Genomic DNA, 21,776 nt, shown 5'->3' with positions numbered 1-21,776 from the left:
TTTTACTTTTGAATTAATGTGGTTATACAGAGAAAGAATAGAATGATTTTCAGAGAGAAAAAAATGACATGGAGAAATGTACAGTTAATAGTTATTCAGTGAAGATTCATAAAAACATTTGCAATCATTTTTAGACTTACAGTTTGATTTATGTCAAACACAGTTCATGTGCAAATATGACAGAGGCAGAAATTAGTGTTGCACGTACAATTCGTTGATGACAATGTCAGGCACCCACACATTGGCAGTGGGGATTGACACCTTTTTCACTTCATCGAAATCCTCAGGGCTCCACACAAGAAATTCATCGATCCATTGCTACAGGCATCAAATGTGACAAACAGTACATCTATTACAAAATCTGTAAGACTGTACACAGGTCACAATACACAATGATAGGCTATACAGTCAGATTTAGACCATTTAGAGGACTCAAGCCATGAGCAAACACATTATGAAACCCCTCTGACTTTGTCTTTGATCGATTAGCTTACCTGCCTGTACCACACATACGTTGTGAGAACTTGATTTTTCTCATCCTTTGGTGTTGCAAAAACAAGAAAAAAAGAAGAGTTTGACCATTCAGTAACCCAGCCACTAAGTAGGCTACAGACACAGTAACTAAATTAAAAATGTGTGTGTGTGTGTGTCTCTCTCTCTCTCTCTCTCTCTCTCTCTCTGTGTGTGTGTGTGTGTTAAATAAATCCACATTAAATCGTACGCACCACATTGAGAATGGAGTACACCATCAGGTCAATGGCCACCATCGTAGATTGTCTCCAGTCCCTAACGGGACGGACGCCTTTCTTGTACCCCGTGCTTAAAAACTCGGAGAGTCGGACCAGGGTAGCATTGGCAAAGCGACCTGGATTGTTACCTATTCTTTTCACAGCTGGATGAAAAATAAAATCACGAGATTAAAACATGTACCTATATTTTGTGCTTCAAAACCTTAGTATAGCACCAGGCTTGGAATTTCATAATTTTAGGGGCAAGGTCACTTGGCCTTCAGTTGGGCATATTTGGTAGGGGGCACAAAGACCACAAGTCAGGGCACCAAGGCCAAAATTTCTGATATTCTGATATATGGTTTGTCATGTGTTGAGGGAAAACTTTGTGAAGTATTCCACCGAGATGAATGGATAGGGATTAATTAATTAATTAGGGGGCAGAATGTAATATGATTAAATTAAAGTTACTTTTCTCGCTAACTGTTTACCACAACAACTAGCGGCTAACATCGTTTAAAAGCTGAGAAAAGGCTCTTTTGTGTGATGTGATAGGCCTACATGCAGTGGTGGAGGAAGTACTGAAACTCAGTACTTAAGTAAAAGTACAAATACACAGAGAAATATTTACTTTAGTAAAAGTAAAAGTACCACAATGACAACCCTACTTAAGTAAAAGTAAAAAGTACCTGCTTTTAAATGTACTTTAAGTATTAAAAGTAAAAGTATTTGCATAATGATTTACTCTCTTCATATCTATAGGCTATTCTAAAACGAAAAATCAGTATGGGCTGTGGCATTTTAATTAAGCTAGTTTTAGGTTATACTCGACTAGATAGTTTGAAGCTAATGCAATTGTGCTTACCATCTGTGGCCCAGTTTACATTCTGACCTACAATTCTAGAGACTGTAATTCTGGTTATCTAACTAGGGTGATCTGCTGAGTAATATCAGTCAGCAAAACACGAGAGCCTGAAGTTTAACGGGGTAGACAAGGGAAACGTCGGGTGGATCGTAATGCCAATTATGCTGATTGAACAGAAAAGTTGCTGAGAAAAGTGTCTTTATGATTAGGTTCAGACGCATAGACATTGAATGAACACTCACATTACTACCCCCCAATTGTAGGCTATGCATCTTTATTTGATCACACACAATTAAGGAATATTTCCTAATCTGGAAAATGTTACGTTTTTTTTTACGGTTCATTAATAGTCTACCATTCATTTGTGCCGCAAATGATCAGACGTGTGACAGAAGCATGGGCATAGCCTGTAACTTCGCTGATCTGCAGATAGCAATCTCATCGGAGAGGAGGCCCTAACGCTGCAGATAACAGACAGAGAAAGGCACAGAACACAGTTGCATGTACAGTGTAGCCATGGGTCTGGTGAATGTAGCCTACCGAATGCAGATGGCTACAAGCTCACGCTTTGCCTGGTCTAGACTAGAAGCTTATGTTTCTAAGAATGCACGTAGCGCTCCAGAATCTTTGGTAGCAACCCCGCCCCCTGGTAAAACAAACGTGTTTGTCAGAGAGAAAAAAAAAAACTGATCATAAAATGTATCGTAAAAAGGAACGATGGTGTTGTAGAAATGTAGCGGCGTAAAAGTACAGATAATTGCTGTAAAATGTAACGAAGTAAAAGTCAAAAGTATGCACTATAAATTTTACTTAAGTAAAGTACAAATACGTGGAAAATTTACTTAAGTACAGTAACGAAGTATTTGTACTTTGTTACATTCCACCACTGCCTACATGTGATGTCTGTGTGATGAGTAGGCTACTTCGCAGTAGTTCAGCAAAGAATGGGTGAATTTGGACGCAGTCTCTTTCTTGCCATGCGCTGTCACTTTCTCCACTGTGTAAAATACTAAATTAATTTGCGCTGTTAATGCTAAGCTTAATTTGCCAGGCCATAGGCTAAATAAAAATAATCGCTAGTCGGATGTAAAGCAGAATATTGAAAGAAGGGGGCACCAAGGCCACAGTGGCCTGTGAACCTCTGATTTTCAAAGGGGCATCACAGCCAAAGCCGTTGTGGCCGCCGTGAAATTCCCACCAGCACCATCTGATGTGTCAACGTCAACCATTTATTTTGGACTATAAACTAAAGGACCTGAAGGCCATCAATATTTCAAAAAGACCATGGTAGGAATTTACTACCTGAGCAGGATATAGCATTGATTGATAGTAACGCGAGAAGCGCTGTCCAGGGTCCGGAAATCCTCATTTCGCTCAAAGTTCTTTACATCCACAGTTCTTCAACGTCTCTCAACCGTTGGTCGGCAAACCCAGATCAACATATCCAGTCAAGAGTAGGCCTAAATCAAAACTCCATTGTAAATTCCCATCAGATAACGTTATTAGTTGTCGCAGTGTTATGTTTTGACTGCACAGTCAAACGTATTGTCAATAGTCTACAGTGACAGGCGTTGGTCGCTGATCAGAATGCAATTCCCAAAGCAAAAAATGCACATACGGAGTCTGTCTGTTGCTTTCATTGCTGGCATTGGGGAGACCAACAAGAAAACGTAACGTTATCCTTAAAGGCAGTGTGCGAGGTTGTTGTCTTGCTTTCGAAACGCTTGTGTGGCTGTGCCAAGAGGAGTGCCCAAGCAATACAAAGCCGGTTTGACGTTTTGCGAAAAGTGGGTTGTAAAATGAGGTTCTGATGTAAGTGCACGTAATTACCATAATTTGTATGATGCTTTGATACTGCGAGGGGCATTTCAGAGTCATATCGCATAGCCAAGCTCACGCTACTCTCCCTCAGATTTAACCTCGTTATACTGACATGCAATATTCCATCAGGAACTCCGGCGCTTCATTTAAAAGAAATGTTGCCCGTGATTTGAAGACAAATTAAGTTTGCTCTTGAGATAATTGTTTGTGTGGCTGGAGCACCCGGCATGGGTATGTAATAGATCCATAACCCAGAGTGACCTCGTGAGAGGTTGTGGTCGATCTTTCCGTAAATGGCTGAGAGCGTGCCATATGATACCTCATGATGAAGACTTGGAAAATAGAAAAGAATGATTATAAACGAGTGGACGGACACGATACATTAAAGACTGTACTGGAATGCGCTGTATCATTGAATAACATTTGTTGGAATTAAGTTTGATCTAAACGTTGTATGATATGTTTATATTAATTCTGCGACATTTTGCACTGTATAGATTACATGGATTGGGTGGATTTTTATTGTCATTAATGGGAGGGTGAGGGGTCTCCATGACTGTGTGAGTGAGAACCAGAGTCCATCTCACAGTCTCACACACACATTAGTAGGCCTAGTTGTCACCTGCAATTGTGTGAAGTAGCACACTCTTTATTGCCTGTGTGTGAGTCTGAGAACTTGGGTTCAGGCCCTCTGAACCCAAACAAATGAGTGCACACACACACACACACACACACACACACACACACACACACACACACACACACACACACACACACTCACACACACACAGATATATACAGTAATATTTCTTCGTTTAATAATAATTTGACCAGCCATTACAAGAAAAGAGAACATTTAAAATGGGACATTGACTCTGATGATGTTGATAATGATGATGATCGATGAGAGAGCTCTCCTAAGGGATCATGCATGTGTGTGTAAATTTGAGAGCAAAAGTAAGCCCCTTAAACATGCATTGTCTTTTCCCACCAGAACACCTCTGTGTCAGCTGCGTGTTAACGTGTGCGCACCCACACACACAAACAGGTGAGAGGACAGCTCACAGCCTTATTACACTAGGCATAAACTTGAAAATGCACCAACTTTACCTGTATGTTTAAATCTATCACTGAGAAATGAAATACTAGGCTGAACGGTGTTCTTTAAGTAGACATAATTGGGCCTATGTGATCTGACTTCTGCCTATGTTGACAAGCACACCTCGTGACCTACACAAACGTTCTGACCTCCGCTGTCTGAGGTGCGCAATCTTTACACCCAGTCAAGCGCAAGCTGGTGTCACGACGGCTGACACTTTTTCATGTGAACCTCTCTCGGTATCCATGGAGTTTGGACGAGGTCACGATATGTCATGCTATTTGCGTCAAGTGAAGACGTAATCACGTTTGATTAAAGTTGCTTTAAATGTGTAAACTCACATTGACATTCATACAATGTTCTTGTTCACTGCTAGTAAAAGGTGGCCCACCTTGACATGTAAATGTAAACATGCAATATTTCATGTAGAAACGGACTAACATGAACCAACAGGTGTGAATTTCAATAAACTGTAGATTTGTGGTTGTGTCTAGTGCGCTACACATATGTCACTTGAGTCCACAAACGCGAAACGAGTTGAAACCGCGTGCTACCCAAACGTTGCACGCGAACTTTCGTTTGCATCCCGGTCTGGTGAAGTGCGAGTTGACACCTCCACACAATGGCCCGTGCGCAGTTCTGCCACACGCCATGCTTGGCATATGCATACACACCTCCGCAACACGCGCTGGCCTACTGAGAGGTGTCAAGACACAATTTGGCACGGGGATCTTTCCGCATATAAAACCTCACTTTGCCTGAGACTGCAAGTCATTCGTTCAGTCGCTGTCTTCGAGGATTAATGCTATCTCTTCCTTGAAAACATGGATCATTTTACTGCTACGTCAATTCTGTCTGGATATTCCGAGGTTCGAGTTCCAAGTGCTGCTCAAGCACCCTCTCTATGGAGACCGTGGATTAACGAACGGCGCAGGCAGCCACTGGATTCAGAGAAGGTAATTTAGTAGCCTAGGAATAATCAGAACGTGAATATGTTCTATGTTGTAGCCTATTAGGCCAGTCTGTGTCTGCAGTCGTCTTTGGTGCGTTAGGCCTGGCGCAAAATATAGTGAAATATTACATTTTGTTAGACCTCTATGGTGTTGATTATGTCGGGTAGTTGCATGGTTGCAACGAAACTACCAGGTCGCCAAATGCTGATGTTGTTCTTATTGCTTTGCAGCCCTACGTGAGGCCGACGGCAGCATCTCCCGGTGGCAAATTGGACAAACGGCTCGCACACCCTGTGAAGTGAGTGTCAAAGATAGGCCTAGGTCGTCACAGCTTTAGCCTACTGAGTAAAGTCGAACTCTGCGTTCAAATTTTTGTAATCTATGCTGAATTGACATGATTTCTAACACAGCCAACAATATTGCTGCTTATTTCAGATTATTCTGGCCTCGGTCCCGTTGCTTTGACTACCTGTATCAGGACGCCGAAGCTCTGCTGCGAAACTACCCTGTTCAGGCGACCATCTGCCTTTACGCAGACTCCAGCAGTGACGAAGAGGACAGTGATGTGGAAGACGAGAAAGCATAATGGAAATACTATATGTATAGATGTTTATTTTGGATGTAATATATTTATATAATTTAATTGTGTACATAGGCCTACGTGCAGAACGCTGGAATCTTGAGTGTAAAGGTTTTTATAGTATTTATTTTAATATATTGAGGATGCTCGGGCAAATAAACTGTTGTTGTAAAACAATTTCGTTTTTTTTTTCACATTCATTTGTTCATGAGACATTTTTTATGTTTGATTGAAAGACTACAAACTAGGATGAACTCTCACACCAAATAGCCTAGGCCTAGCCTACTGCCGATTTAATTAAGTAGACTTTTTTTTTTTTAAGTAGTGAAATAGGATAAGTAGGCTAAGTGCAACACGTTTTCGGTCGGATGTTTGAAGGAGACATTTAACAAACACATCATATTCGTGGAAAATAGTGTATACATGTGTCATTACTTGGTCATTACTCTCATAGGAAACATGTACTTGTAAGTGACAGAGAGACAACCATAAAGTCAATTGGAATGGACATTGTGTTTTGAGGGGCTTTTATGGCTGAGAACCCATGAACATTTAGACTGAACTGTGAGATTCTTTTACTGAGAAATGTTTGATAAGATGTTGAAGTTAATATCCTCAGAATTATTGCCACCTTTGGTAAAGTTGACTAAAACAGGTGTAGGCTAAAAAATAACCTTTTGGTGATTTATTGTAGCCTATCTCACAATGAAAACAATGAGGAAATATCAAACCTTGAAGGGAAGCAAATTTATTCGGAGAAAAGGGTAAATATCATAAAGAAATAAATATGTATTTAACAAAAACACTTTGCCCACAATTATTGGCACCCCTAGAAAATCGTATAAAAATGTATCAGAAGCATTTTCCTAGGCTATTCAACTTATTTAAGTTAATCAGAGTATCTGTGACTTTCAGAAGTAAGCTAGTTCATGACTTTCTTTCAGTATGGTATGAAAATAAAGTGACAGGCTAATAATTGTGGATACATGCTGTACATGAATGGACAGGACAATATGTCTTTAAGTGTGGAATAATGAATTATATTGCAACATTTTGGAGAAGTATCTACGAAAACACTCAGCAAACCAAATGAGAAATGATCAAAGATGTAAAACTGAACATTGCTAGACTCATGTACAATAGATACGTTCACCATCTAGTCATAATCTTGTTTACCAACCCCAAAGCAGAAACCCCTAGGAGAGGGAAAGCAAATTTCCATTGAAGTATGCAAACACTGCACTTCTGTGTGTGACCCCATGCAACCTTGACCTCCTAATCAGGGGTGCATTTCTAGAAAGGGCTGTTGGCTAACCTTCGTCACATCTTTGTACTTAGAACTTTCTTTCTTGGATTTGGTGTTTCTGAAAAGGGTAGTTCCAACAATCTATTGCAGACATGGGCGGAAAGTTTGGTTGTTGGAACAATAGGTTGACAGAAGTGGTTGAAATTATTATAAAATATTGGGACATGGGACAAAAGGCAAATCCATTGTCAAGGATGCCTCCCACCCAAACCATGGTCTTTTCACCCTTCTTCCATCTGCAGGCGATACAGGCGCCTGCGCGCCCAACCAGTATGCGCAGGTGCAGCGTCTTTCCAGAGGCTGTAACACTGCTGAACAAAACTACACCTCCTGTCTTGCTCTTTAGCTGTTTACCTGTTTACTGTTACTTCTGCACTGTTACCTGTTTACATTGACTGCACTACAGTGTTTACCTGTTAAAGAGAGTAGAAAGAGAGCTCGGACTTCCTGTAACTAGCCTATTTGTACTCTACATTCTATAGCATACCAGCTCTTTTCCATCTCGATTTTTGCTGGAGATTCAAAAGAAGTGCTGCCACTCAATTAATCTTTTTGCCATTCAGTGATAGTGATCAAGATGACATAGCCCTATGTTGTGACGTGTGTTAGTGGGGTGAGTCAAAGAGGAGTTTTTTTTTTTAAATCTAATTTGATAAAAGAAGGTATAGAGGCAAAAGCGCTCCTATTTTTACTGCCTTCCAAAATTTTGAGAAGTTAGGATACGAGCTTGAGACCAGGTCCAACGCCTAGTAGATTATGTAAATTTGTTTCTAATCACCCTAAAAGTTAGCCTAACGGTGCGTCTAGATTTCTAGGCTAAGTAGTCCAGTCTGATTCATCTTGTGTACGTCTAGTCTAGGCAAGGTCCAAGCTTTATTTCTTGCAGAAAGTAAGGATGATAATTCGGCAAACCGTACACACACAAGCACAGGCACAGGCACACACACAGACTCACACGCACACACACACACAAACACGTACACACATGCACAAACACACTCGCACGCACGCACGCACGCACACACACACACAAACACACATACAGACACACACACACACACAGCGAAGCACACATACACAAAAGCAAACGCACACATGAACACACTCATTTACATGCAGAAAAGTTGCAAGAGTAGGGCATGGAGACAAATTGACAACCGTGATTTTTTTTTGCGGAGAGAATGTGCAGGACTGAGCAGCGGTCATATTTTGTACAGCTTTGCGGTACATCTAGTTTTCTTCATATTCGTGGAAAATAGTCTATACATGTGTCATTACTTGGTCATTACTCTCATAGGAAATATGTACTTGTAAGTGACAGAGAGACAACCATAAAGTCAATTGGAATGGACATTGTGTTTTGAGGGGCTTTTATGGCTGAGAACCCATGAACATTTAGACTGAACTGTGAGATTCTTTTACTGAGAAATGTTTGATAAGATGTTGAAGTTAATATCCTCAGAATTATTGCCACCTTTGGTAAAGTTGACTAAAACAGGTGTAGGCTAAAAAATAACCTTTTGGTGATTTATTGTAGCCTATCTCACAATGAAAACAATGAGGAAATATCAAACCTTGAAGGGAAGCAAATGTATTCGGAGAAAAGGGTAAATATCATAAAGAAATAAATATTTATTTAACAAAAACACTTTGCCCACAATTATTGGCACCCCTAGAAAATCGTATACAAAATGTATCAGAAGCATTTTCCTAGGCTATTCAACTTATTTAAGTTAATCAGAGTATCTGTGACTTTCAGAAGTAAGTTAGTTCATGACTTTCTTTCAGTAAGGTATGAAAATAAAGTGACAGAGGCTAATAATTGTGGATACTGTGTTTTTGTTAAAAAAAAAATTCTTTATGAGATTTTCCTTTTTCTCAGAATTTGCTTCCCTTCAAGGTTGGATTTTTCCTCATCATTTTCATTGTGAGACTACATTTCTTTTACTTTTTTTTTCAACTTTACCAAAGGTGCCAATCATTCTGGAGGGTAGGTGCGCCTCATCTTCTGCAGTGGGAACTTAAAAGTACTTAGGCCTACTCACACACACAAGCACAGGCACACACACAGACTCACACGCATACACACACACACACACAAACACGTACACACATGCACAAACACACCCACACGCACGCACGCACGCACACACACACACACACACACAAACACACATACAGACACACACACCCCGCACACACCCACTCACAAGCAAAAACACACACACAGCGAAGCACACATACACAAAAGCAAACGCACACATGAACACACTCATTTACATGCAGACACGTTGCAAAAGTAGGGAATGGAGACAAATTGACAAGCGTGATTTTTGCGGAGAGAATGTGCAGGACTGAGCAGCGGTCATATTTTGTACAGCTTTGCGGTACATCTAGTTTTCTTCAGATTCTCTGACCGGCCACAGCCATTGGTCAAGAACCCAAGTTCCGGCTGCGTGGGAGACGTTTTGCGCAGCCGGACGTGGTATTTCTCAGAGCGGCAAGTAGGGAGGGATTTTTTAAAATTAATAACAAGCAGCGGTGCTAAGAGTGCGACGTATATTTTGTTATGTATTCAATGACACTGCTGTATTTAATAAATCTGTCTTAACATATATTCTATTAAGACGCATGGATCATTTCCGTGATCAGGTAAGAGACTTCCCTTGGTCTGCCATTTTTTGTAAGCAAGTAACGTTAATGTGTTACTATGCTACGTTAACGTTAGCATAACAACATTACAAGCTAGCTAGATAGCTGCATGACAGTAAGCATAACAGTTATATGAAAGCATTTCGCGTTTGCTAGCCGTTAGATATGATTTACTGTCGCTTGGGATAACTTTGGCGTAGGAAAGCAATCATTGTTTTAAACAAAGGTCTGTGCTATAACTACTGTCTATGTTACATGGTGGTGTATCGATATCTTGCTAACGTTAACTTTAGTTATCTCTAGTTTGTCTGCTTTCCAGACAATGCAAACGGACTAGGTTAATTAACATACACAGCTTTCGTAAACATAATTTGTTGAATGTCAAAATCAGTACAATCACAGGTGGTCCCTGAATGTACTCGGTTTGCCACGTAGCACGGACGCAGTGATATTACAGCGTGCAGTTGTTATTCATGGCTAAGCTTAGCTGCTAATAGTTTTACTTCACAGCAGTGCCATTCTTAAACACGCAGTAATAGCTGACGTTAAATCCGATGATCTCACCTCCATCTAATGATCAAATGCCTGTATTCCCTCGCTCAGAACATCTTTGATACCCCCTCAAAGCAAAGCTATGTGGGCAGTTTTTACTTGCCCCCGGACAAGCTATCCTTCCATGGCTTCGTGAAGGGGTCAGAGGAGCCCAAAGCCAGAAGCTCCACGATACTACAGGACATTGATGCAGAGGCATACCGATGTGCACCAGATGCAGGAAGCAGAGGTACGCCAGAATGTTTAATAATACAGGAAAAGATGTTCATATTTCTCTCCATGTGTAATGATACACATGGAGAGAAATATGTGTGGTGCCAAGTGTTGGTTCATGCGAATGAGTGGTAACTGCTCATTCTGTTTTAAATGGGCAGTAAGGTACAGTATGAGCGAGGAGGGGGATAGTTGATGGATGGCAGGCTGATTAAGTGCATGTGTGTGGGAATGAGCTGTATCTGGCCTCAGTTCTGCTCTCCTAATGCATAGTGATCCCAGGTAATGTAAGGGAATTTAAGAGGAGTTTCGGAATGGTTGATTCACATAGATATTTGTTAAAAATATGATTAAGGTGCAGACCTTGCACTCATACTATTCACTATGTGTAGTTCTGATTAATGTTACTATTTCTTTTTTCCATGTGTATCAGACTAAATAGTCTGGAAACATCACACACACACACACACACACACACTACAGTCCCTCATGCTGCGTGCTTGTGTGTTTGGCAGCAGTGATCGCCGCTCTGCGCACGCTGCAGGAGAAGATGCGTCGTCTGGAGCTGGAGCGGGCGCAGGCCGAGAAGAACGTGCAGCGCTTCAGCGAGGCCACGCAGCAGCACGCCACCAGCAGCAGAAACGCCAGCGCCAACAGAAACGCCAGCATTAACGCCCGCAGAAGCGCCAGTGCCACCACCGCAGCCAGCAGTGTCAGAGTGCAGGAGCAGCCGCGCACTAGACAGGACGCTAACAGCAAGCAGCGGATAGGTAAGAGTGTACACAAGAGAGAAAGTAACCAAGTAGCGGATACAGTACTCTCCAGAATTATTGGCACCTCTGCTAAAGTTGACTAAAAAGAGGAATATGAAATCATCTTTTGGAAATTGATCTTAATGCCTTAAGTAAAAAAATGTTTACACCAATTTTCTTTATAAATTAAAAATGTATCATAAATAAATAAATGTTCTTCCTTAACATACAGGGGTCATAAGTATTGGCACCCCTATGTTAAATTCCCATAAAGGCAGGCAGATTTTTGTTTTTTTTAAAGGCCAGTTATTTCATGGATCCATGATACCAGGGGGCAGCCGTGGCCTACTGGTTAGCGCTTCGGACTTGTAACCGGAGGGTTGCCGGTTCGATCTCCGACCCGTAGGAACGGCTGAAGTGCCCTTGAGCAAGGCATCTAACCCCTCACTGCTCCCCGACCAAATTTCCCTCACAGGATCAAAAGTATATACTTACTACTTACTTATACTATGCATCCTGATAAAGTTCCCTTGGCCTTTGGAATTAAAATAGCCCCACATCATCACATACCCTTCACCATACCTAGAACAGTGTTTCCTAGAGAATTGAATTCCATTTGTGGTGGTTGGTTTGCAGAATTAACTTGAATGCAACAGTTTTTAACAAATTAGCACAGTGTGGTTATGATGCTAACCAGATTTAAGCACAATTTAGTACAACCTGGAAAATCATTGTGTGGTGGTCAATGTTGATATTGTGGTGGGCCGCTACAAATTAGTCAATGTATGGGAAACACTGTAGAGATTGGCATGGTTTTATTTCAGTTAGCCTATTAGCTGGTTTGATTTGCATTGAGCTCAATGAGCATAAAAATAAAACCAAAAACCCAAACAGGGTCTAAAAGTGTCAGTTTTACTTGTCCACACGGATCCACAGAAGCAGTGTTTTGGAAAAGCAATCTTCACTTTAGAAGGCGTTATAAAAATATCCATTTGAGTGAGCTAAAACAGTGTTTATATGTGGATGAAATGCCCAAACGCATTTTTGTGTGCGTGTGCGTGTGTGTGCGCGCGTCTGTGTGTGTGTTAGAGCTTGTCACACAGCTTCAGTCCACCGAGAGCCATTGCTCTTTGTTGGAGAAGCAGCTGGACTACATGAAGAAGATGCTGGAGAGTGCCGGGGAGGTGGCGGCTGCACACGCACACTCGCCTTCAGAGAGATACACACACACCCCTACTGAGAAAAAGGCACAGGTGAAAACTCTTTATGAACACACACACCCCTACTGAGAAAAAGGCACAGGTGAAAACTCTTTATGTACACACACACACTCCTACTGAGAAAAAGGCACAGGTGAGAATTCTCTACGGGAACGAGTAGTGACTTTGTTTTTAAATTGCTGGACACCATTCTAAACGGAGCTCATCTCTTTCTTGGTGTAAGACATACTGTTTTAATTGTTTTAAGATGGCCTCTTTAGTTGCAACAGATAACTGTCCTACTTGTTATAAATTTCCCCCCCTTATACCTCTCAAGTTAGATTGTCACGATAATGAAGATTTGAACAAGGCAAGCACATGCATGTATGTGTGTATATGTGTACAGTACATGTTTATGCGTGTTGTGTGCTGTCTACAGAAGGAGAACTCTATAGATGACGTTCAGCTGCAGCTAGACAAGCTGGAGAAACTGGAAAGAGAGTGTGTGAAGCTCACCAACACACAGTCTTTGGCTGAGGTACACAATCGCATACACACACACACACTCACACACACACACACACACACTCACATAGCGGCTCTGTGTGATGAAATATCTGTATCCCCACTTATCTTGCACATCCACTGACCTTAGGTTATCTCTCAATTATTGTGTGTGTGTGTGTGTGTGTGTGTGTGTGTGTGTAGAGGAAGATCCAGTTGCTGGAGAAGAAGCTACAGGAAGAGGAAAAGGAACGCAAACTCATGCAGCAGAAAGCTGACGAGGTTTGGTTCACTAAATACTTCAGACATCACATATCATACCTGATCAGGAAGTGTGTGTGTCCACTGTTTTTTTTTTTTACTTATTGTCGTTGTCCGATGTCTCCGCTTTTTGATCATTTTGACTTTTTACTATAACTATAAGATGTTTAATCACATCAGCTATTTTACACACATCTCAATTGGATGTCAGAGCTGTATATTAAATCCAATCCTTCCTGTTGTTTGCAGAAGCGTTGTCATTCAGTGGAGTCCATGGCTATGTTCTAATTTACATCCTTCTGTACTTACAATATCTAATATGAGTGTACAAGTGAATGCCCATTCGTAAGTACAGAAGGATGTGAATGGGAACACAGCCCATCTCACTTACAGTACAGAGCAGTAGCCTACCTAGGTGGCTGGGACCCTTGCAGGATCAAAGACCATAAAATCAGTTCAGTTCAGTTTCAGCAGTTCAGTGAATATTTGTCTAGCTCCCGAAGTGACCAGGCTATTCTGAGATGACCCAGCAATCTCTTGAAAAGCATTTAAACCATGTTCAGACTAACTGACTTACATGTTAAGACCCTGGAGGTGAAAAGTACTCCAAGGTTTTTCATTCAGATGTGGGCTTCTGTGCAGTACTGCTGTAGAGTCTAACGGTAACGTTGCAGTGCTCGAGACGCATCCTGTTGACTTTACATAGGCTTACGTTCCGTTGCCGAACTGAATTGTGGGTCCGTTGCGTTGCGTTGCTCCCGTCGTTCGCGTTTAAGAAGTTCAACTTTTGCTGCACCGACGGATGGCACCGGCCAATCAAGCCAATCGACGGACGGCACCAGCAAATCAAATTATGGTCATTCGGAAACACCCACTGGCATGCGTTGACGGAACGCAACTGTGTGTGGGAGCCGTGAGATGCCTTCTTATTTTTGATGTAATAAAAGTTTGGATTTTTGGATTTTGTATATCAAGTATAGAGCGAGAGTAGCGTCTTTGTTTCTTTGAAGTGGTTTTGAATAGCATTTGGCTGCTCCTCAACTCAGCTCTGACTCAAAGTTCCTTTTCTCAAACCAACAAACCAACCATAGAATTAGAAACTCATACAGGACAGATGGCTCCAAAATTCTGAGTCTGATGTTGACCGATTTGTTTGATAAAAGATGGTGTCGTACCCTTTTTGAACTTCAGGACACTTCAGATTTTTTTTCTTTTCTGAATAACTGAATTGTGTCTCCCTCAGCTCCAGAGAGAACTGCAGGTGAATCTCCTCATGCAGTCCGCTGCAGTGGCTGAGTCTAAACCAAAGAAAAAGAAGGAAAAGTTACCCGTCAAGGTATTCCCTCATGCTCAATAGTTCTCTTTTATTTATTTCTATCTGCCTTGCAGACAAAATGTGTATTAGATTTAAAGGAGAATTCCGGTGTGATATTGACCTAAAGTGTATCGAAACATGATACCGAGTGTGAACGTATGTCTCATAGCCCATCTCGGCTTGTCCCCTGCACTCCAAAATCTGGCGCTAGTTAGCCGATGCTACCAACATCTTTTTCAATAGTGGTGCTTCGGCATCGGGCTAGCCATGCAAATAAATCACTGTTTTACACCCATTTACGAGGCTCAATGTATCTCCACACTTCATTGGTAGACTTCCGAGGGCCCTGACATTTAAAACGAGACATTGAGAACTTTGAAAAAGCACTGGTAGTTTACTTACAAGACGATTTATACAGACAGTATCTTCACGAAGTTTAGCGTTTGCAGCCATCTTGAATTTAGTCACGATAAGTCGAGCAACGAGTAAGAATGAACAGCTATGATAAGGGATCAGATTCCAAAAATAATTCAGTGGAAATGCATGGATTCCAGTTGCTGCTACTGGAAGAAACTGGAATCCATGCATTTCCACTGAATTATTTTTGGAATCTGATCCCTTATCATACCTGTTCATTCTTACTCGTTGCTCGACTTATCGTGACTAAATTCAAGATGGCTGCAAACGTTAAACTTCGTGAAGATACTGTCTGTATAAATCGTCTTGTAAGTAAACTACCAGTGCTTTTTCAAAGTTCTCAATGTCTCGTTTTAAATGTCAGGGCCCTAGGAAGTCTACCAATGAAGTGTGGAGATACATTGAGCCTCGTAAATGGGTGTAAAACAGTGATTTATTTGCATGGCTAGCCCGATGCCGAAGCACCACTACTGAAAAAGTTGTTGGTAGCATCGGCTAACTAGCGCCAGATTTTGGAGTGCAGGGGACAAGCCGAGATGGGCTATGAGACATACGTTCACACTCGGTATCATGTTTCAATACACTTTAGGTCAATATCACACCGGAATTCTCCTTTAAGTTCAGATCGACATGCTTTATTCCTAGTGGCTTATTAGCAGGAAATGCCCACTAGGGGGCGGTGTCATGCAGAAAATGCAAGTAGGTGGCGTTTACCACACATCCAGTGCCATGGGTCCATGTTTGTGAGGATGTTGATTTGTTCTTAATTTGCTTGTTGTGCTTATTTTTCATTATGATATTTTTTTATTTAGCAGAAATCAGAATTGGCTCCCAAGTTTCCTTTAGCCAAACGCCCTCCCTTTGTGGCAGGGACTGTAAGTACACACACCGATACACCCTCACACAGCTAGAGCTAAACAATATGGCTCAGTCAAAAAACAGTGCTGAAATGTGTCCCTCTGGTGCTTGGTCAGTTATCCAACTAGTTGAATATTGTTAAATTAATTCAACTCCTGACTGCAGTATATTCCGTTAGCAATACTCAAACTGTATGGCTGATTTTGACAGAATGTTGAGAGATTTTATGATTGCAGTGATATTTTGTAAACCACTACTGTGACCATAGCATTTATGATGACTGTCTGTCTGTCTCTTTCTAATTGTGTACTCTATTGGCCTCATTTCCTAATTTCACCATCTCTCTCTCCCTCCCTCCCTCAATCCCTCCATCCCTCTGTTAGTCCACCAGCCCCAGTCACTCTGTGAGCGCCAACCTGCAGAGCCTGTGCCACCTGCTCCAACAGCAGCAGCAGGGTCAGCCAGAAAGCAGTCACCGCCGCCTGAGAGAATGTGAGCGTGAGCGTCAACAACTCGAGCGCCAGGACTGCACCAGGGTCAAGCGGAGGTCAAAGGAGGGGGGCAGGGGTCAGGGGGACCATGTGGCGCACTCGCCCCCTAGCAGAGAGGCCTCGCCCTTAGGCTGCCTCTCCAGGCTGCTCCTGGCACTGCAGGATGAACTGGGACACATGAGCTTGTGAGTGCTAGTCTGGCAGAGTCTCCGTCTACCTGCTAACGAGCTCAACTAACATACTGCACAGATGCACTCAATACATCTCAATAAATGCAGCACAAAATGCATTGGTGTGTAAAGACCAATAAGAACGCATGTATTTCATTACCTGTGTAATTTTGTTTGAATATTTCGCCTGACATTGTTCAGTATATATCGAATATTTCTCCTGACATTGACAAATTCAGACATTGTGTGAAAGGGCCTTACACTCTAAACTATCATTAATATCCGAAGCGTAAACATGGCTTCATGTAGTTTAGTTCATACATTTCCTTTAATCAGGTGAATCCCATTACGGATACAAATCTAACTTTGAAGAGAGACCTGAATGTACATAAAATGCCCTTGAATGTGTTTCATGGACAAAACAATAGTAAAAGAACTAAAACAAAATTACATAAAATACGTAAGATGCTAGATAGCCGCCAGCCATTCAGGCACAGGATGTATGGAATGTACTCTTGTTTTGCTCATTGGCCCTCAATGAAGTTGAGCATATGCAGCACTGGATTCATGTGTATATATTCAGCAGGTGGCAGTAGTGAGTTTTACTTAAAGAAACTTCCATTGTGAGAAAGGTGGGTTCTGTGCACCCTTTCAAGAAAGACCCTATTGGCTCATTCCAGCCTCCCCTTGGAGACATTTTGTGATTTAAGAATTCAACTGTTCATTTTTTCTGCATCAGGATATGAGAAGAATCTGCACACTGGTTTAAGCCACTAACACATCTCTTTCTGGTGTGTGTGTGTGTGTGTTTTCGCCAAAGTGAGCATCAAGAGTTGGTGTGCCAGATCTCGGAGACTAAGAGCAGGCGTGTGAGAGAGGACCTGGAGAGGGAGCTGGACGCGCTGGTCAGGAAGATGGAGGAGAAAGCGACGCAGATCACACAACTGCGCAAACACCAGAAAACAGTAAGCGGGAGTGAGTGGGTTATCAAGCAGGCACCTTCCTTTATACAGTAGGTGTTTCACTGAATTAGACCCACGACACCTCCAGAAAGGCTCAACAGTGGTGTCTGGTGTCCCACACTCACGATGGGTCCTCTACCAATAAATACTGACAACGAACCAAAACAGACAACTCAAAATCACCAACAAAGCAGACTCTGTGCACAGGCTTCCCTAGCAAGTGCTTATGCCCTGTTGATGCGAGCCTTTAGCAAAGCTAGAAGCCCAGAGAAGAACCAAATATGCTATATAAAGAAATCGTGTGTGGATGGATGAAAGTGTCTGCTTAATGAATACATGTAAATACAGTCTCGTCTAGTCGTGTGTATGTAAGTACGTAGTACTCTGTGTGGGTGTGGGTGTGTGTGTGTGTGGGTGTGGGTGGTTAGCCTCATTCTCTCTTGTGTGTTTGTCATAGGTGGAGAGTCTGAGGCAGCCGTCACAGAGCCCAAAGAAGCAGCAGCGCCCCAAGGGTTCAAAGGTCAAGAAGGGTGGGGTGACTGGGGTTCAGCCCTTAAGCCCCTCCCCCAAGAAAACACGCCCACACAGTGTGTCACACAGTCTCTACGCAAGTCTGCGCAAAGATGACATCATGTGGGAAAGCTGAAGGAAACACACACACACACACACAGCATTTTGCACTATACTAGCATGACTGTACTGAAACATGGAGGTCTCAGACATGCATAAGCAAGGGGACGTAGTGTGTTTGTTTGTATGGCTTTGTCATTTGTTTCTTTGTTTTGTGAGTGAGTGAGGGCTGTTTTGTGTTTTTACAAATTGATGACTACCACTAAAATGGCTGTAAATGTATATTATTATTCCAAAGCTTATAATTGTAATGAAATATTGTGTGTTTTATGTTTTATCCTTAATAAAAAACATCACTGAGAAGACTGTACACGTCTTTGAACTGCATACACATACCCATAGCAGTGCACAAACCGCAGCCAACCCAGACAAACACACCCTGGGTTAAAAATAGTTGTTCCAGGGCTATCGTGCGTCTGTGCCAAACCTTTTGGTAAATCTGTGTGTGTGTGCATGTGGACAAGGATCTCAGCAGAACTAAATAGGCCTGCAGAGACCTTTTCAATTTCTTGCATCTTTGACATTTAACACTGTCTAAAACACATAAACAATTAAGTCCATGGCAGGCAACTCTTCCCTGATTGTTAAGCTCTGAAACAGTGCGTAATATGTATTTTTGTCAGTTCATGGGTGAATCTGACTCGTATGTCTGCAGCGCCAGAAAGACTTGGAGCTCTGCAGAGAGCTAGAAATCCATGGCAGAGGAGAGGAGTTTCTGACCATATGAATGAGACAAACGCAGGAATATCTGACCATATGAATGAGACAAACGCAGGAATATCTGACCATATGAATGAGACAAACGCAGGAATATCTGACCATATGAATGAGACAAACGCAGGAATATCTGACCATATGAATGAGACAAACGCAGGAATATCTGAGAGAAAGAATAGAGGGTGTTCCCACAGCAGTGATGTCAAGGATGACAAGTCATGAGATGGAGCAGCTGACGCACACACACTCCCACTCAACTCCTACTCTTGTCACTAGCTCTATTTTCCACACCAGTATGTTACTTCCCTGGCATTCAGTGTGATGCGTAGTCAAACACACACACACACACACACACACACACTGAAGGGAGGAACTTGTGGAAATTCTTGCAAAGGCTTCATTCACTCATAGAGATCAGTGGTGGCCATGAACCAACCACATAATAATCAGCGCTTTTCACATATTTACAGATTTGAAGAGAGGAAAGGGGTCAGAAACAGCTCAAATATGACTTGCACATTTGTTTGTGTTAAGGTGGAGGATGCACGCACACAGACACACACTGGACATACAAGAGGTGAATCCTGGGCTTTGTCCTGCAGCGCTTATCAGATTATGCTCTGTCTGTGGGGCAATTGAATTAAGTGCGTGCAGTGTGTGTGTTTATTATCAGTATATTTCCATGGAGACGGTGTGTTTGTGTGCATGGTGCTGTTGCACTCACATTATTATCTGGTTCTATGGGCCCTGTGGAGAATCTACTGCCTCCAGTAATCAGCTGTTGTCGCATTCTTCTGTGAAATTTTTTAGTGCGACGTGTCGGCTTCAGAGTGCTGATGTATTTAAGGTTGGGCAGTGGGCACTGCTGTGTGCTGTTTTATGACTGTGATATATGACCATGCGCATGATGGCTTGTGTGAGTGTAAAGCATTAACTATGTGTGTGTGTGTGTGTGTACATTGGCGTGCCATTTGCATTGTCATTAAGTCCAATAGCTAGGAGTGTATTTGTGTATAATGTGTGTGTGAGGGAGAGGATGTTGCTTCCTGGTTTGTTAAGATAAGACTATTAAATCCCACACCTGGGAAATGTACTTGTCACAACAGCCAAGTAATACATGAATAAAAGAGTAAAAGAAAGTTGTATACAGTATGTACAGCAACATACAAGCACACCTAAAAAAAAATCACACAGTGATTGCAACTGCCATAGGGGCATAGATGTACTACTTAGGGTTTCACCAATAAGTTGAGGCAAAGTGGACCAACACATATATGGAGAAATCTTCATGTCACATGTACAGTGGAAAATGCACATATTAATAATGAAGTCCAGACATTACATTAACATTACGGATTTGCATGACAGTGGTGTTATACAATGGCAAATGGAATAAAAGACCTGTGAAAGAGTTCCTTCTTACATGATGGGTGTAGTAGTCTGTTCCTAAAAGAACTGTTTTGCGCAGCCACTGTCCCATGGAGGGGGTGAGAAGAGTTGGCCATAATGGATGCCAATTTGTCCAACAACCTCTCCCCAACCACCTCAACAGGCTTTAATTGGCAGCCCAGGACAGAGCTGGCCCTTCCTACCAGCTTATTTATCCTCTTCCAGTCCCTCTCAAAGAACCCACAACCCCGACAGACTACACTACAGCATAAAAAATAGCTGACACCACGACTGTGTCATAAAAAAGTCCTTAATAATGACCTGCACACACCTAAAGACCTCAGTCTTCTCAGCAGGTGGAGAAGACTTTGGCCCTTCATGTACAGGGCATCTGTGTTATGTAACCAGTCCAGTTTATTGTTAAGGTGAACACCCAGGTATTTGTAGACTGACACCATCTCAATGTCCACTCCCTGGATGTTCACTGGTGCAATTGATAATGCCTTACGGCTGAAGTCAATCACCATTTCCTTGGTTTTACTGGTGTTTATCTGAAGATGGTTCTTTCTGCTACAAACTACAAATGTTACTCAAGTTAAAACTAGCAGCCTCACCAAAAGGGACAAAAACTCAAGTTCACATATGCTAGGGTTCAGGATTTCTGATAGCATTTCAAGTCAGCTTTCAATGAAGATGACTTTCCACCCACATTCAGGAATGTTTTCAAACTGGACAACACCAGTGGAATCCCACAGCCTAAAAAAAATCCCCTTATTCCCCATAGAGAAAACGAGAAAGAGACTAACTGGTAAGGTAGACCCCCCCCCCTCAAAAAAAAAAACAAACAAACAAAAAAAAATTTGCAGCAAGGTCACACTTACACATGTGGCACACACACAACGGATAACAGACACAAATGCAGAATGTCTCGCACACACTGCTTTCCTTCCCTTCCTTCAGCACATTGATATATTTGTGCACAGTCAGCATACCCCTCTCTGACCTGAGGGAGAACACATATCCTGTTAGAGCTCTGTGTGTGTGTGTTACATGTGTGTCTTCAGTCTGGGGCAGAGTTGAGTTCAGAGATGTTTGCACATAAAAACAGATATGCCCACACAGATGTATGCAAATTTGGTCAGTTATAGCCAGTGCCCACTTCCTTTTCAATATCCTGTATCCACTTGTAACTATGTTTGCATGCTGTAGGTGAGTGAGTGAGTGAGTGTGAGTGAGTGAGTGAGTGAGTGAGTGAGAGAGAGAGAGAGATCCTCTAATGCTTCTTTCCGCTGAGATCAGGATCCAGCATGGGAGAAGCAAAAAGGACACACATACGAGTTGA

General features: G+C 42.1%; 3 protein-coding genes across 6 annotated transcripts in view; 2 read left to right on the top strand and 1 right to left on the bottom strand.

Moving 5' to 3' along the window:
* The window catches only part of htr3a (5-hydroxytryptamine (serotonin) receptor 3A), a 6,283-nt gene extending 3,003 nt beyond the window's left edge, over window positions 1-3,280 (bottom strand). Inside the window, exons 1-4 of the mRNA XM_042095633.1 lie at window positions 2,896-3,280; window positions 726-892; window positions 495-539; window positions 209-318 (exon numbers count right to left, since the gene is read on the bottom strand). Coding sequence (XP_041951567.1) covers window positions 209-318; window positions 495-539; window positions 726-892; window positions 2,896-2,962 — 389 coding nt within the window. The 5' untranslated portion in view covers window positions 2,963-3,280. The remainder of the gene's footprint in view (window positions 1-208; window positions 319-494; window positions 540-725; window positions 893-2,895) is intronic.
* Window positions 3,281-5,337: 2,057 nt separating this feature from the next.
* ripply2 (ripply transcriptional repressor 2) lies at window positions 5,338-6,052 on the top strand. Its single transcript, XM_042095858.1, has 3 exons — window positions 5,338-5,469; window positions 5,697-5,764; window positions 5,902-6,052. Exons 1-3 carry the CDS (start codon window positions 5,338-5,340, stop codon window positions 6,050-6,052), a joined length of 351 nt encoding a protein of 116 aa, XP_041951792.1.
* Window positions 6,053-9,823: 3,771 nt separating this feature from the next.
* On the top strand, window positions 9,824-21,656 carry cep57l1 (centrosomal protein 57, like 1). 4 transcript variants are annotated; one of them, XR_006032269.1, is made up of 12 exons: window positions 9,825-10,004; window positions 10,608-10,785; window positions 11,285-11,539; window positions 12,611-12,774; window positions 13,160-13,258; window positions 13,429-13,506; window positions 14,729-14,821; window positions 16,030-16,092; window positions 16,459-16,751; window positions 17,557-17,701; window positions 18,156-18,504; window positions 21,644-21,656. XR_006032269.1 is itself a non-coding variant. In XM_042094576.1 (11 exons), the coding sequence occupies exons 1-11, from the start codon at window positions 9,984-9,986 to the stop codon at window positions 18,342-18,344; spliced, it is 1,575 nt and encodes a 524-aa protein (XP_041950510.1). In that variant the 5' UTR covers window positions 9,824-9,983; the 3' UTR covers window positions 18,345-18,631. The 4 variants fall into 4 exon arrangements, 3 of the variants coding, with proteins under 3 accessions (XP_041950510.1, XP_041950509.1, XP_041950508.1); XM_042094576.1 differs by lacking the exon at window positions 21,644-21,656 and having other exon boundaries at window positions 9,824-10,004; window positions 11,288-11,539; window positions 18,156-18,631; XM_042094575.1 differs by lacking the exon at window positions 21,644-21,656 and having other exon boundaries at window positions 16,033-16,092; window positions 18,156-18,631.
* The last annotated feature ends 120 nt before the right edge of the window (window positions 21,657-21,776 follow it).

Source organism: Alosa sapidissima, chromosome 6, assembly GCF_018492685.1.
Source record: "Alosa sapidissima isolate fAloSap1 chromosome 6, fAloSap1.pri, whole genome shotgun sequence".
Classification (NCBI taxonomy): domain Eukaryota; kingdom Metazoa; phylum Chordata; class Actinopteri; order Clupeiformes; family Clupeidae; genus Alosa; species Alosa sapidissima.
This window is presented reverse-complemented; position numbering and strand designations above follow the sequence as displayed.